Below are 17,778 nucleotides of genomic sequence, written 5' to 3'. Positions count from 1 at the left end.
CTAAAAAATAAACACACAAAAAGATTCACTATCACTCTTTTAATAGAAGCTTGATATTTATGGATCTCATAATGTAAACAGCCTGAATTTTAAAATCATATTGGACCTTAATTTGCACAATATTTTGGCTAATAATTAAGATACTTATTGACAAAGTGACGTACTCATAGAGGACTGAGCTGCATAAGCTTTCTTCCTCTTAGAGATCTGTCTGTTTTTGAATCTGTCACTGCATAATTAACACTTTGTTTAACTGCTCCTTTTTAAGTTCAGAGAAAATAAAACCTACTGTATGAATATGCATGTAGTCTATTACGAGCTGCTGGGCTCTAAATATAGAAGCGCATTAAATATTCATGTTCCACCTGCAGGCGGTGTTTTAGCTGGTGAATGATAACACTCCTCTCATCATGAACTTCCTCACTTTTATCAAACATCTATAAAATATTCAGTGGCCCAGGACAACCTCTCTGGTTATGCTGTTTGATACAGTAATATGCAAGTTTCATATTGATGTTTGTTCATGTTTTACATACAGTACCCCACAGAGGTAGTCAGATGCTTAATCAAATCATATGATTTCCAATTTGCAAATCTTGCATTAATCAAAACAAATCATATAATTATTTATTTATTCAGTCATACATTCCAAGAAATAAGCATTGATAGCATCATGTTTGTTCAATCTAAAGCTCACTTTAATTCGTTTTAGGTCCTTAGAAGTGATGTTATGATGCCTTATTATTATTATACAATTTGTTATTCTTAATTGTAATTCTCATTAGATTCTTATTAATAAAAATGCTGTAATACAATGACTTTTTTTTTCAACACTTACATCAGCATCAGCATTAGCTGCAATTGCTTAGTTTTTTTTTTTTTTTTTTTTTGGTGAAACATGACCTGAACATGTTCCTGACGGGCTTCATGAGATTCACCCAGAAAGGTCCCCTGCCATTTGACACCAATGACAGATCACTCAGCACTTTATCAATTTTTCACTGCACACATCTTTTCATTTGTCTATCGCTGACTGACCAAACATTCATCACAATAACACTCACATCCATCTGCGGTATGTCTCAGAGCCGGTCCCAGTGCAATTGCTCACTGTGATCTTATCAAAAACCACTTGAAAGATGTGACCTTTTCACTTTATTGTATTTTATTGGCCAGCTCATATAAAACTTTTCAAGTTTCCTAACAATTATTGGTTTTGAATAAACTTGTTTGGATAATATAGGAAAAATTCTGTCATCAGTTACTTATTGTGATGCTCACCTTCTTCTGAAGAGCTGCTCTTTCCATTGAATCAAAGTGAATGAATGCTGACCAGGGGCTATCAGCTTCCAAAAAGCACCATTGCAGTAGTTCATTGAGTACGATTTGTGTTATATTACCAGCCATACCATAGCTTTACATAAGAAACAGTTCTGGAAAATAATTTGAATTTCCAAGTTAATTTTTTTTATGTGAGATGCATCATTTCTGGGAGCCGATGTGGTGTTATGTATTCAGGCTGGATGGATGAAAGCCTGTGTGTGTGGGTGAGACTCAGATCATGTTTAATTACCACCAGCAAACTGGATGGCAGCTTTGATGCCAACTGCCTGCTAAGTGCATTTCTGCTGGGTAGATAACAAGGTCAGGCTGCCGTGCCCTCGTTGATGGGACTTCAGGAGATGTTCAGGATTGCTGAAGCAGAAGATTTGAGAGGTTGTAAAGACCTGAGTACAGTAATAATAGTGATACTTGATGCAAAAATGACTACTAATTGTTTCCAAATACATTTCTAAACACCCACTTCATTTCCACCCCACTCCACACTTCACCAACCCAAAATTAGCATTACCCTGGTTTCCTCGACAAAAACCCAACAGGATTTTTCCATTGGCTTTTGAATTAATACAGAAAATAAGCTCTGTGACTAACAAAAGTTTGATTCTTACACATTTTGCTATCATTTAACAACTTTTGTCTAAATACTTTTTAGTCTAAATACATTTGCTAGAAGTAAAAAGCTAAATTTATGTAAATTATCTACATTGCTGTCGCTTCACTTCAACGTCACCACCATTTAGCTTCTGACATCTCTCTTTTTATTTAAAATAATTTCCCCTAAAGTTTGAATGGTTTGCAAGAGTGCGCTACTTAACACACTGTGGCTGTAAAAGTGAACTAGTGAGTAGATAAGTTTTCTTATTCAGTATCATGACGTTTAATGTCCCCAACCACCTCTACAGTCCAATTTAATAACTTGTTAGGAACTGCCTTTTTCTAGACAAGTAAAAGCTTTAAAATATATCTAACAAAAACAGATTAACTGGTATTCAAACTAGCCCCCCAAGTCATTCTGGGGGAAAATGGTTATCAAAATCACTCCAAAATCACGTTCAGGGGATCAAAACCTTGTTCCGGTGTTGAGGGGTTTTTGTAACCAACAGTATAAAAGTAGCCAAATTCCTCTGGAAAACCGCAGACTTCGCAACACTGCAAGGGGTATTACTGATGCATTTTATGTCATAGAATTGAACCACAGACCTTGTTTCAAGCATTTAACCCATTAAGCCATGCTTAAATCAAAACTCGTTTATGGGCTTTGGCCTACAAAAATACGTCATCCCTGCAGCGCTCTATAAGTCAGACAAACCAGGTAGCTCCTGCCCCAAACTCATGCCATTGGTTGAGCATTCATCATTTCCTCTCACCTGTAATTTGGCAGTTTTGTTTGTCAGCTGCACCAGCATCACAGTTTCTTGAGCCTGTTTGTTGTGGGACCTGCGTATGAGGTTCAGGACAAATATACCAATATTCACTCTGGCTTCACAGTTGACATAGAAATGACTGATTTAACTCTACAAATCGCTTCTCCCACAACAGCAAGTTGTCATTCATCTCACTGGGGATTTGATCTCTATCTTGTGTTCTTCTTTGATTCTAACTTCCTGTTCTCATCATCAGGTGATGTGGGTATGCAATCTGTGCCGAAAACAACAAGAAATCCTCACCAAGTCAGGGGCCTGGTTCTACAGCAGCCCAGGGGACGGCCTTCCCTCAGGTGCGAGTGACCCTCGCTGCCGCCACGAAGAGGCTCCACAGGAGAAGAAGGCCAAACTGCAGGAAGCCCCACTGCTGTACCACGGTCCTCCAGGGGACCGTAGCCGAGCTCCAGGACTCCCACGACAGGCGTCCCTCAATAACGACTCCAGTCTGAAGCCTAACGACCCTTTGAGCATCAGGTGAGTGCAGATGAAATGTGTTGATGTGAATTTTAGCATGCAAAGATGTAGAATCTTTTGCACTTGCAATAACCTTGTGTTTAGAAATCATTCATTGTGATCAGCAGCACTCCTCAAGTTATTCATGCTACTTTAAGGAACCATTTTTTCTGGGTAGTTGCTAGGTTGTTACTAAGCAGTTGCTAGAATGTTTCAAATACATTCTTAAATGGTTGCTGGGCTAAGCGATTACTATGTTGCTGCTAGTCAGTGTCTTGGTTTTCATGGGTTGTAACTAGGGTGTTGCTATGCAGTTTTTAAGAAATTGCTAGTTGGTTGTTATTTTGGTTTGGATAGTTGCTAGGACATTGTTCATGTGTTCTCAGTGGTTGGTTGGAGGTTACTAAGGGGTTAAGGCTTTTCTGAGTAGAGCCTTGCACGAGCCTCAAATATAGGCCCTAGCCCAGCCCTGGCCCGAGACACTCAGGCCCTAGCCCGGCCCATGTCCGACAGCTCTTTTGAATTCTTGACCCGATCCCGACCCAAGCCTGTCTTTTTTTCCCCACCTTCTCCCAAAACAGCTTACGCTACCGTTTCAGCTAAAATAGTTCAGTTTTGTATGTAATGTCAAAGTGATTAGGCTATATTTCGTTTCGTTTTTTTTTTTTTTTTAAGTTAATTTAGAAAAACGTTTGGCACATTTATTTGTTCATTAAATGTAAGTTTTTGTTTTTTTAAAGTATAACCAAAAATATGAATATAATATAAAATTCTCTCTAAAGCCGCATCCAATGAGGAGCTGGCGGGTCAAGATGGTCATCTTCATCTTTGTGACACAGACTCAGAAAACACTAATTTATTAATAAATAATTCAAATATCTCCTTACTATTTTCCCCCCGACACATTCATGGTAATTACTTCTGCTGGGGCTTTTTTGCAGTGCACGTGACCAGTTGACTCACTGTTTGCCGTGGTAATCAAATCAAAACTCTTCCAAAATGCAACTTTTCCCAAACCATTGGGAACTTTTAGTAACTCCCTACGTTTCAACTTCTCTCTGATGCTCTAGCATGGTCAACTGTCACCTGTATGCTAATGCGTGCGTATGCATTGAATATCACATAGGCGATGTATCCTATAATATTTATAATATAATCAGTATAACAGTATTTCATACAGTAGCCTATGTGTGCTCTGCGTGTATATGGGCGCACAATAAAAGGAGATTAGCCCGGGACCCGACAGGCTTGCAGACCTCTAGTTCTGAGTGGTTGCTTGAACACTGCTACAGTAGGTAGTTGCCATGGTGGCAACTTGAGTTTTTTGTGTGTTTTCTAGGTTGAGTGGTTGCCATGGTGCTGCTAGGCTGTTGCTAAGTATTTCTGGGCGGATACTAGTAGAATGTTGCTAAGTAGTTGCTAAAGTGTTCTGGGTGGTTGCTAGGATGTTGCTAGGTGGCTGCTATGGTGGTTTGAGTAGTTGCTAGGACACTGAATACATTTATTAATTGTTGGAATAAAAAACTTGAAACTCAAAAAGCTAATTGCATGAAAACATTACACTTAAGTGTCCCATGACATTTTGTAGGTTTTAGAAGCACGAATGCCATGGTGTTTCTTTTATTTATTTTTTCTTTTATCAATTATTTTTTGATATTTTGTTAAATTATCTAACATCAAATTAACCATGTATGAGAAGTAGCTGCATGAAACTACACATGCATACATAGACCTCAGCCTGGGTTATGTGAAACTGAAGCTGGGATAACAACAGATGGAGCACACAATGCATTCGTTCAGGTTTCATCTGCTTTTCTGCTGTTTGCCATTGCTATTTTGTTGCTAATGCAGTGTAAGCAGCGAGTGTGATTCTGTCGTATACCACACAGTGGCAGTGTCTCTCTGAGCCCTGGTATCAAATGTTCTCCCTCTTTTGCTGGGATGTCTGTATCAGCTTCACTGCTCAGGGGTCAGGGTTCAGTCCTGGAGAGATGTCTCTGTAGAAACAGATGCCTGCTCCCTTGAATCCGTGGCGACCACTGTGTGCTGGTATGATTTTCCGGTCCTGAATACCTGTGGAGGAGAGGAATGTTGGGCCGTGTGTTGATCTCACCTGCCGTTAGTGTGCGTTATGTTAACAGGAGCACATTTGAATGACAAACACTTGAAATGAAAATTGCATATTTTAGACGAGATCTGTCATCACTTAATTGTTGGTCTGTGTACATGATAGATATTTTTTTGGTATGCTTGTTTTTAAAACCGCATGTTTGGGGACAGTAAGAATTTGTATGTTTTTGAAAAAGTCTCTTAAGTTCATTTATTTGATAAAATGCATTAAAAACTGTAATATTGTGAAATAATATTACAATTGGAAATGTTTTCTGTGTTAAAAATATATTAACATTTATTTATTCTTGATTCCTGATGGCAAAGCTGAATTGTCGGCATCCTTACTCTATTCTTCAGTGTCACATGATCCTTCAGAAATCATTTTAATAATTTGCTGCACAAGCAACATTGTTGGAATGAGTTGTGCTGCTTTTAATACTTTTATGGAAACCATGAAAGGTTTTTGAGTGTTCTTTGATTAATAGAAAGTTTGAAAGAATAACATTTATTTGAAATTGAACTATTTTGTTACCTTATAAATGTATTTACTGCCACTATTGATCAATTTAATGTTTCCTTGCTAAATGAAAAAATTATTTGCTAAATTCCATATTCTTGTTGAACAGTAGTGTACAATTTATCAGTTAGTGTTTTAACTGGGTGTCAAACCCTATACCTTTGCAAAACTTGCTCAAAACCAAAAATTAAAAATTTTAGAAATGCTTTCCATGTGTGTATTCTTTACCATCAGCTATTTAAACTTGTAATAATGCTTGTACTCATATACTTGTACTCTAAAAAAATGCTGGGTTGTTTCAACCCAGCTTTGGGTCAAATTTGGACTAACCCAATTTTTGGGTTAAAAATTTAATGTAAAAATTTAACCCAATGGTTGGGTGGTCCATATTTGACCCAAAGTTGGGTTGAAACAACCCAGCATTTTTTTAGAGTGTGGGTATTGGTTCCTACCCCTAAAGTTTGAGGTCATTTTGTCTGGTGCGATGCATTTGTTTCTTTACCCATCCCTGGCTTCCTTACCTGGCAGATGTCCGTGAATGGCTCAGGACAGCAGGTGAGCTTTAAGCTGCTTTCACGGATGTAGTCTGACATTTCCCATAGTAGAACAAAATGAGCGCCTCTCTGCTGTGAAATATATAAAAAGCTACTGTAACAGCAGTGCTGTTCTTTTCGATCGGATCGGTTCATATGCCGTGTTCTGTCACGAAAACTGTAAATGCTCATTTGCACTTTCTGTCTGACTTAAGGTGTTACCCTCAAAAGGTTAGATTTTAAAAATGTGCCTGCCATATGGTAGCGAGGCAGTGTCAGATTTGTTCAGTGTTGTATAACAGAGAGTGTTATAGTTCTATATTGGTCTTGACTTTACACAAGTACTGTATTTTTGAAAGTGAGCAGCTGCTTTCAAAGTTTATGCCAAATGAGGAATTTTGTTAATTCCTCCACCTCCATAAATGATTTGCTAACATCTACTTGAAATGTTTATTACAAACACATAGCTTTTCACTTCACAAGACGTTAATTGATGGACTGGAGTCGTGTGAATTACTTGTGGGTTATTGTGATGTTTTTATCAGCTGTTTGGTCATTCTGACGACACCCATTTACTGCAGAGGATCCATTGGTGAGCCAGATTTTCACTTTTGGGTGAACTGTTCCTTTAAATGTTGCTAGGACAAGAAATATAGCTCACATATTGCCTATAGTTTTGTGCTACTTTAATGACTTGACATACGTGATGCCTGACTGTTCGCTGAGAGAATGTGTTAAATAGTTTGATGTCCAGGAATAGAGCTCAGGAAATCACTGAAAAGCACTTCCATTAATCTTAAAGAATGTTTAAATTAACTCTGATTCTTCTCTCCTGAAAAAGTGCTGACAGGCTATTTATATCCTGAAATAATGTGGGAAGAGCCTAATTTGTCTTGGTCTCGGAGGTGTCATTGGAGAGAACGCTCAGACGCGGCACAAGTGTGGGTGAAACTGCTAGATGAAACAATAATAATTACACTGGGATTCAGATTTAATTACAGCCGTTATGTTTCCCTGGGTTTTGCGGCCTTTCGTGCATGTGTATCTCCTCCCTCTCCATCTATAAATTCCATTAGTGTTTTTATTGTAGCTAGATGCAACGTGACACCTAAGTTAAACCACAGACAACAGCGGTTGTTTTAGAGCTGAAATTATACAAAATGCATGAGTCATTTGTATGGTTGGGTGCTGATCTTTTGTCACAGTGGGTTCTGCAATATATAGACGGACATGCATATTGTGTCGTTTGTTCAAGAGGTCAGCACAAGTTTCACTTTAAGTATGATGTAATCAAGATCATGCTCTTGGCTTAGCGCTACGGGAGCTGATGTTGTGATATAGAGGTTTCGTCTTGAGAGGGTTATTAAGAGAATGAAAGATGCACCTGCAGGAATTCAATATCAGCATTCTGATCTCACACCTGCCCGCTCTCTATAGACCATTTAACATTTTAATGATTTAAACACTGGTCTTTAAACAACTGATGCATTTTAGGTTTGGCATGGGCATCTATATCTCTTTTTGAGAGATTTTTATAAATACTCTATCTATCTATCTGTCTGTCTATCTGTCTGTCTGTCTGTCTGTCTGTCTGTCTGTCTGTCTGTCTGTCTATCTATCTATCTATCTATCTATCTATCTATCTATCTATCTATCTATCGTTCTACCATTCTACCATTCTGTCGATCGATCATTCTGTCTATCGATTGTTCTATCATTCTGTCAGTTTATCTATCTATCATTCTATTTATTGTACTATCGTTCAATCTAACATTAAAGCATTTTATTTATCTGTTGTTCAATCATTCTATCATTTTGTCAGTAGTTCTATCTGTCTGTTTGTCTACCTAAATGTACCTAAATCATTCGGTCTATCTTTATATCTATCTCTGTCTACTTTTCACTTTTTGCGGCAAGTTTATCCTTTCTATCATTTTAAATGTTTTTTTTATTTTTTATTTTTTATAAAAAGTTTACTATATTTTACAAAAAATACATGAATTTTCTTTTAAAAATAATGTTGTATATTATAATTGTTGTATATTATATTATATTATACCCAAAGTCAATAATATACTTCCAAATGCATGTACAGTAAACACATATTAGTAGAACTATGCAGTCTTGATTTTAGGTTGCATCATCCTGCTGCTTTAAAGGGGTCATATGACGTTGCTAAAAAGAACATTATTTTGTGTATTCGGTGTAATGCAATGTGTTTATGCAGTTTAAGGTTCCAAAAACACATTATTTTCCACATACTGTACATTATTGTTGCTCCTCTATGCCCCGCCTTTCTGAAACGCGTTGATTTTTACAAAGCTCATCGGTCTGAAAAGCGAGGTGTGCTGTGACTGGCCAGCTAGCCAGTGTGCTGTGATTGGCTGAATACCTCAAGCATGTGACGGAAAGTTACGCCCCTTTTGGTAGTGTGATTTAGTGTTGATGGGAGTATTGATTAAATATTAATTAACCATTACAAACGAGGCATTTGTTGCATCCAGTGGGGACATAATTACTGATTATAACAACCGTCTTTTTATGCGTTGCATTGTATATCGTGCCCCGTAAACATAAAACCATGTCTGCATTTGTGATCTGAGAAACAACAAACAAGCGCTACTCTACACTGCTTAAAAACTCACGTTTGAATAATCAGTGGCAAATTCTTTAAATATGAAAACGTACTTACAGGCTGTAAGTGACAAGTCCCAGACTGTCCTTGCAAAGTTGGAACTGCCCCACTTTATAGAAACAACCTTTGTGCACAGACGACATTGTAGGCTACTCTCCCAGGCTCAGGAAACAGTCCTTCGTAAAATGTGCTGCACACATCTGAATATTTGGGTTGAACTCTTCCGGAACAGTGTTGTAAATACAACTTAACCACTGATTTCTAGTTGTGTTCTCTTTTGGAAGGCCAAACAAAACGAGGTGTTTAAACGAGGCCTTTTAGGAGGGCATGGATGAGCCTAAACTTTTATAAAGAATACCTCTTTGGGTTTGAGACTTTAGTCTTTGCAACCTTAGTGATCTTATCTATACACGAGCAGCTTGTAACACTCCAAAGAGAAAGGACAACTTAAAATTGCATCATATGACCCCTTTAACATGTCTCTCACAATAAAATGTAATTTCTAAGTGCCCTGCTTCGCTTTTAAATGCATGCAGAACATTTTTTTTAGGTAGGAATGCCTGTTAAAAAGCGCTCTTATTCCTTGTGCACGCCACACGAGAGCGTTTTCTGTTCCTCTAGCGCTCTTATTCCTTCAGGTCATCAAGTATGCACACACATTAGTTGTCTTTTAGTGCAGAGCATCTCTCTCCACGGAAAGAAAGCTCCCCTCCTCCCCAAGCAAGCCACATGCGCTGTAGTGCTGCTTGAGGATGTGTAGTGCTGCTCTGGTGCTCCTGAAAGCGGATGGCTGCTAGATGGGAGACAGAATCCTGATAGCAGCGTCTCCGCGAGGACGCGACGCGCTTGCGTGCGTTTGCATGGATGTTTATCGCGATTACTGTGGATAAATAAAGGCGCGAGGGATCTCCGGTGCGTTTAGAAAACGCTGCGCGTTCGCTTTCTCGCTTAAATTCGGATCATAATGACCGGGGGAGCCGGTGTCGGTCCGCTCTCATCATCCGAACGCGCTCTTCTCCGGGATCAGAATACATCGGGAAGTTGAGTCGTGTTTATGTTGCGCTGGAGATGCGGCGCGTCCGGAGCGAGGAGCGCTGGAGGAGTTTCGTCTGAGGGAAAGAGGGAATATACGCAGGATAGCGGAGAGGAAGAAGGAAAATGCAGTTTGAGACATTGCGTCAGTTCTGTAGCTCGGTTTTATCTCATTTTAATGGGGCTTTCACCCCGCCGCAGAATATTCTGCAGACGGAGCTCCTGGAACAGGCGCTCAGCACCATCGGGTGAGTTTGTAAAACATCACAAGTGACTGTATTTGCATATCCTGAAGGAAATAGCAGGGCCTGCGAGGCACGAATAGATAGAAATGTGTATGCGAAGCGGCTCCGAGGTGGCTCTGCTTCTGTGTAAATGAAATGCCGCAGCCGTTGTCATGACACTCAGCACGCGTCTTGTTTAGTGGCGGCTGTGTAAGAAAGGACCAATCAGAGGTCAGTATGCTAATAATTGCAAGAAAGATGTCCAGTCGCAATTAAGTATGCGAATATTACACACATTTCTTCAGTTGGTTGCATTTTGAATGACACAGGTTGTAGTCTATAATAAATAAAAATATTTTAATATTTTAAGTGGTTGTTTGTTGCAGTTGTTTTTAGTTGTGGGGAAATTTGGCTGTTGCTTACATAGCCTAGATGTGTAGGGTAGAGTGAGGGAAAACGCCCCCCTTAAGGACTGTGTTAAAAGAAAAAAAAATAAATAATAATTATTCTCCTGTGAAACAAAAATTAAATGTATCCAAAATATTTAACATAGTTTTAGTGACAATGACATAAATTATAAACCATGTGTGAAAAATGTCCGGAGTATTTATGTTATTTGATATTTAACTAAAAAATTATTTGTACCAAGAGGGCGTTTTGCCCCCCAGGTGGGGTAAAATGCCCCCATTCTGACAAAGCTATTTGCTTATACTTATGCTTATATTTTTATACATTTACAGCAAAATCAGAGTACAGGCAGATTTGGCTTAAAATGAAAAATAATATAATTATGAATTATGAATTACAAAATTACTATAGCCTTTTTGAAAAATATTGTTAGTTGATGCTTACTAGCTACTTGAGGAAATTTTTAAAGTCCGAATATTTTAATTCAAGATAAAAGCAAAGGTTTTGATGTTCAGGACAGAGTTCTTCTGAAAAGATAATTATAGTTTTCTTAAATCACACGTGCTCTCTATCTACAGGCCTTACTATTATCATATCACATGTAACTGTGATATTCTACAAAACCACAAGCTTTAAAACACTTTTTTTTTCTCTCTCTCTCTGCTGAAAATTAGATCACTTACTGTGAAATCTGTTTTCTCTCGGGTACACCAGTGTAAGCTTCACGGTGAATACTTCTACTCTTGTCATCATAGTTACAACAAACATTCATCTTGACTTTATCTAGTGATTTTGGGAAAAACAGCAGAGGGGCGTTTTACCCTACTCTACGGCTATACATATCAATGGTTGCTTAATTATTTGTGCTTTGTCTTTTTAAACAGGCCAGTTATTCATAAAACTTTTGGTGACTTTTAGCTTTCATATGAAGATTTTTTTAAATGCTAATTTATATATTGTTTTAAAGTAAACAGTTTGTGTACATCTTATTTTCTCTCATTAAATTGTATTTTTTTCTGTTCACAAATTGCAAAGGTTGTATTGATACCTGCAATATTTATAACAATTTCTTAAAAACATTTTTTTTTAATACTGTTATAACTTGTGTATATCCAGATCTCTAGATATTGGCATCAGAATCTGTCACTGAAAAACCCCATATCAGATAACTATTCATTTTAGCATTTTATCTAGTCATTTGCATCATTGTTTGGCCCTCGCATCTTAAGAGAAGTGGGCAGGTTTTGAGAGACATTCACAAATCCCCCGCTAAGATCTAGCTATAGCATCAAAAGGCGTATAAGTGGTCCTTCACCTCACCGTAAACATCTGAAGGACCTCAGGGCACGAGGCTGAATGGTGTGTTTTAAAGAGTGAGGCCATGGGAGCAACTCATCGTTTTACTCCAGGGATCTACAGCAGGAGCCTCCTCCACTGCCAGCACAAATACACACTCAGCAAATCAGCACGCTAGACTTCGCTCACACCAAAGGTTTGGTGCCACCATCCCTTTGTTCTTGTGCCTTTTCTCATTCTCACATGGCTTTAAAGCCTGTGCTGTGCTTGATTGGAGGAGGCAAGATGTGGCAGCCAACTTCTGCTGAATTACAGCGATTTCATTTCAGAGAAACGTTTCATTTTCAGAGAAACGTCAAGATGATGTGTTCTTTAGAGAAAGTGTTTAAAGTGGAGTTTTCCTGAATTGTGTGTTTTCATGGTAGACATCAGGCAAAGGGCTAAGGATAATGTCACCAAAATGACATCAGGTATGGTTAGTTATGGTCTAGCCAGAGTCTTTCCTTAGAGAATCGTTACTTCCCTGTTACTAAAGGACAGAGCTGTCTGCCAAAACCAGAGCGGATTCAGTCACACCATGTTCTTTCCGCTTCAGGCTAACTCCATAAGGGCCTTAGAGATGCCTTGTATGTGGCCGGGAAACTCTTCTTCCAAATGTCTGTGATTGTTCCCATTTTTGTGTAGTGAGTGTGTTGTTGTTGGGCCTGTAATGTTTGGGTTGTCTTTGTTTTGGGTTACAGAGAGAGAGACTTGTATTTGTTGTAGACTTGTTCTTATATTTACATTTTATACATTTATAAAATAATTATCTCTCTCTCTCGTTCACATAACTTTTTTTTTTCAATATCACGTTGAATTGCACAAAAACGGTCATGAATGTAGTAATTTCACCACAAATGAAAGGGGAAAAATATAAATACGCAAGTAATCATTTTATTTTCAAAATTAAGCAAGCAGAATTTGCCTTCTTATTTATGGAAATCATGACACAATGTGAAAAAAAGAATCCTAATGGTGCAATTTTTTTTTTTTTGAGATGCATGACCCAATGCATAGCCCAATAATATATGAATAATATTTTATAGTCTTATTCTTTCTAATGTATTTTGATAATTATAAACAAGTCTTTTTAGGCTCCATATAAACATCATTTTGTAGCTGAAATATCTGTGCTTGTCTGTTTTGATTTTTGAATAGACAATAGAAAAATGCAAGGATAAATCTCATGGAATCAATATTTTTCACAATTCTTTCATTAAATTGAAGATGCAGCCTCTGCTGTATGACCATGTGCATCATTTGGCTTAATAAATTTTGGTGGCCGCAGAGAAAGAGCAAGCAAGAGAGATACAGGGAAGAACAGAAGAGATAAATCCTATTTGAAGTTTCTCTTAAATGGAATATCCCTTCCCACTAGACAGTGCTTCACGAGGCTGCGTCTCCATGGCAACTTTGTTTGATCAATGCTGTGGGTGATGTGTGAGACAGGAAGACCTGCGGGGGAGACAGAGAGAGAGAGGGATGTCCCCCGCACAAAGAGACAGAAAGACAACAGCAGGTTTATTCATTAGACTTCAGTAAACGCCATCTGAGATTACTTGGCAAATGACGCAGATGAGGTAAATGAATGAAACTGAGAAGTTTCCAGTGCCAGAGCAGAGCTTTATGAGCAGTTTGAGTTTTAAAGGTGCTGTATGTAAGTTTTTGACTCTACTAAAGCATAAAAATACCATAATATGTTTACAGATATTTAAGAATCATGCTAAGTTAGCATACTTGTTTATCTGAAAAACAATGCTACAGTCAGTTATTCTCCTTTGAAAATGTGCGTTCCGGGATGTCGGTCTCTGTTTCATCATTCTAGAGTTTATACAGAAATCTGTTCTAGAGTTTCAAATGCCATGTCTCAAATTGTGCTCAGATACTGAACTCAAGATTTGAACTCAAACATTTCTCATCAAGTTCTTCCAAAAGTCAGCTGAGCTGCTAGCCACATTAATTTTATAGCTCTTTCTCTATGTGATCCGGATTTATTTTTCCTCTGGAATTTTTTAGAAGAAACATCATAGACAAATGTGACCCTGGACAACAAAACCAGTCATAAGTGTCAATTTTTCAAAATAAATAAGCTTTCCATTGATGTATGGTTTATTAGGATCGGACAGTATTTGGCTGAGATACAACTATTTGAAAATCTGGAATCTGAGGGTGCAAAAAAAATCTAAATATTGAGAAAATCACCTTTAAAGTTGTCCAAATGAAGTTCATAGCAATGCATATTACAATCAAAACTTAAGTTTTAATATATTTATGGTAGGAAATTTACAAAATATCTTCATGGAACATGATCTGTATTTAATATCCTAATGATTTTTTGCATTAAAAGAAAAATCGATAATTTTGACCCATACAATGTATTTTTGGCTATTGCTACAAATATACCCTAGTGACTTAAGACTGGTTTTGTGGTCCAAGGTCACAAATCTCATTGATCAATGAGAGAGCAACCTCTGAGCAATATAAATTCCTCTGCTGTTAAACACTTTACGGAGGACGTCCTGTGAAGGGATCTTCTGTAAGGTGTAGAGGAGTAGTTTCTAGCTTGAGGAAGAGCTCTTTGCCATTAGTGTGTTCCACAAACAAACTCCCATCATCCTTTCAGGGAATCAGTTGCGCTTTCTGAGCATGAAACAGAGCAGATGTCCCTATCCCACATACCACAGGCTCTGCATTGAGAAAGACCAGCTCTTCTTTCTGTCTGTCTCACTCTGTGCTCTGGCTGGATGGATGTTATGGAGCTGTTTGCCGCTGATGGTCACAGCCATATATAGAGCATGTGTTCCTCCACCTGTCACGAGATGTTCCGCGCTTTTATCAGTCACATCTCGTGCCTCTCCCAAAGTGGATTTGTCACCATATCATCTCTGGATTTCATGCAATGGATATGAAAGCTGAATCTAAATTTCTGTTGATAATCCACTCTAGAAGTATAGATCAGATCATTTAGTCTTGTAAGATTTTGTTGAGAAATATATTTGAGTCCAGACTTTGATTTCTTGGCCAATTTGAGCACAATTTGAAATATTTTTTTGAGATTTCTAGGATGTCTAGGATAAACAAATGAGATGCCAAAAGTTTGGAGTTGGTAAAATTTGTAAATGTCTCTGAAATAAGTCTTTTTCACTCACCAAGTCATCATTTATTTAATAAAAAATCTGTAAAAAATAGTAATATTGTCATATTATTACAAGTTTTTTTTAAAAAAAATCTTCATTTTAAAATCTAATTTATTCCTGTGATGCAAAGCTGAATTTTCACGCTGATTTACTGCTCAAGAAACATTTATTACTATATTATCAACGTTGAAATGGTTGTGCTGCTTAATATTTTTTGTGGAAATAGCTTTTCTCAGTATACTTTGATGAATTAAAAGAACAAAATTTATTTTAAATAGAAACCTTTTGTAACATTGTTAATGTCTTTACTGTCAATGATCAATTTAATGCATCCTTGCTGAGTATTATTATTAATTTCTTTAAGAAAATTAGCTTGCTGACTTTTTTTTTGTTTGTTTTTACCCCTGTAGCTTCGTGATCCCATGACCCTCTTGTGTGACTTCCCATAACCATGTTCATTTCTCATGTGAAGCACACTAATTATCCAGCCCTTGATATTGATTTTTAAAGAGCTTCTTATCTGTGATATTCCTAGTAGTCCTAACTAGTAATACTAGCAGTGGAAACTGTTAATATTTACCCAGAATCCAATTCCATTATCAATTGCAGGATTGATTGTTGCAGTTATCCACTGGTTGATTGTAATTTTGGTTGACAGGATCCTGTTTTTTTAGGTGAATGCTAGCATGGCACTGCAGGACACTGCGACTATCATCTACATGCGGCAGTAGAATGAGGCTAATTATCTCAGTATTTTGCAGACATGGGAGTTTGTGTGCCGTATGGCTGCCAGGCAGGTGCCGTCTCAGATGGGTTACTGTGTGATTGCGGTGGGGATATCGGGGGTTAATGAGACCAGCCTTGAAAAGCCATTGAACGATGTGATCGCGGTTTAGCATACATAGATGTTCTCTTCTGTATCTTGTTTTCTTCTGTGGTCAGACCCCATTGCAGAGAGTCTGTGTAATATGTGTTTACTCCGTCATTAGGTTTCAGCAGAGAATTTATCTCCCAGGCTGCTCAAAGCATGAGGCTTTTTGTGTTTTACTAAGAGAAATCGTCCTATACAACCAAAGAGTTTTGTTTAGCTTTTTTGTGTGGCGTGAATGTAATGCCCTCAGGTAACCTGTGGTTATACTCGGCAGTTGCTGAGACACTCGGCTATTTGCAGTGGCAATGCAGGAACTCAAGGACATTTTAAAATCAGTAGATAAGGTTAGTCAGCGATAAGATGCTCTGTAAACCTCGGACAGCTCTGTTTTCAAAAGTACTCGTATAAAATCTGCCATCCTAAGCGCTAATATTGCCCTTAGGCCCATGATGTGAAATTCACAAATGTAGCTTTTGTCATGCTAAACCGCTACTACACTCTTAAAAATAAAGGTTATTTTTTGGAATCCGTGGTTCCATAAAGAACTTTTTAACATTCATTCCACAAAAGGTTCTTTATAGTGGAAAATTATTTATAAAAAAAATGGTTATTTTAGGAACTGTTCACTGAAGTGTTCTTTGAGGAACCTGTTCTTCTGTCGCGTATTAAGTGTGTAGTTGGGAAAATTAGCTTGTTAGTGGAAAAGCTACACTATCATGTAATAAGCTGAGCTAATAAAAAGTGGTTAAGCTAGTAGCATTGCTACTTTTTGTAGCTGTGATGGACATGGTTGTTCTTTAACCCTCTCTCTCCCTTTAATGGGTTTGTTTTCTGCCCCATGTGCTCTCCGTCGTGTCAGACAGAAGTGATGTGATGTGAGTGAATCGGAGAGCAGAGCTGACGTAGCATCTTGTAAGCTCATATAGTGTGTGTGTGTGTGTGTTGATGGAGCAGATGGGGAGAGTCAGGCTGCGGCTACGCATGGTTTCCTGGCCCGGGGTGATTTAGCAGGGACCTCCAGCCTCTATAAATACTCTCCCGGAGAATTTCAATAAGACCACCAGCTGAGACGCCCATGTCCACGGTACCCGTTGTCAATCTGCCAGTGCAAATAATCCAGAGATTTTAAGATTTGTCCACCTTTATGCATTTTTACTATGATGACATTTAAAAAAAAATAGTTTTTGAATTTTTTTTATTATGTTGTTTTGATTTTAATAGTGATTGTAGTATGTTATTTTTGTTTGAATGTTTTTTAAATTACATGTAGGCTAGAAAAAATTGTTCATATCAGTTTTGTTTTAGCATGATTTATACACTATTATAGTATTTATTAATATTATGAAATAGCTTTTATTTTTATATTTTCAGTTTTTTTCAATTTTAGTTTACATGTTAGTAATTTTTATTAGTTTTTTAAAATATTTTTGGTTTTAGTCAGTTTAATAACATTTTTGTTTTTACGTTTAATGTGCTTTTGTCATTTTTATGTTTTTTATAGTTTTATTATTTTTTGTAATATTTAATATCTTTTCATTTTAATTGTAGTTCTTAAACTTATTTGACTTTTTGCAGTTATTTGCCCAGCCATATTATATTTCTTTCTTTGTTTCAGTTTTATAAACCTAATATTTACATTTTATTTTTGGCTTTAATTCTTTTATTGAAAGTTATTTTTAGTTATTTTTATATATTTAAATTTATTTTTAATAAGTTTCGTTTTTGGTTATCAACAAAATATTGACTTTAATACTGA

At 37.3% G+C, this 17,778-nt stretch overlaps 1 protein-coding gene across 17 annotated transcripts in view; it reads left to right on the top strand.

Moving 5' to 3' along the window:
* LOC109087787 (regulating synaptic membrane exocytosis protein 2-like) overlaps nucleotides 1-17,778 on the top strand; it is a 150,135-nt gene that overhangs the window by 32,223 nt on the left and 100,134 nt on the right. For 12 of the 17 annotated variants that reach the window (XM_042773095.1, XM_042773090.1, XM_042773089.1 and 9 more), the window contains one exon: nucleotides 2,962-3,239. In XM_042773095.1, coding sequence (XP_042629029.1) covers nucleotides 2,962-3,239 — 278 coding nt within the window. Of the gene's footprint in view, nucleotides 1-2,961; nucleotides 3,240-9,342; nucleotides 10,296-17,778 lie in introns of those variants that run through there. The other 5 variants (XM_042773106.1, XM_042773107.1, XM_042773109.1 and 2 more) reach the window with 4 other exon arrangements.

Source organism: Cyprinus carpio, chromosome A16, assembly GCF_018340385.1.
Source record: "Cyprinus carpio isolate SPL01 chromosome A16, ASM1834038v1, whole genome shotgun sequence".
NCBI classification, from domain to species: domain Eukaryota; kingdom Metazoa; phylum Chordata; class Actinopteri; order Cypriniformes; family Cyprinidae; genus Cyprinus; species Cyprinus carpio.
This window is presented reverse-complemented; position numbering and strand designations above follow the sequence as displayed.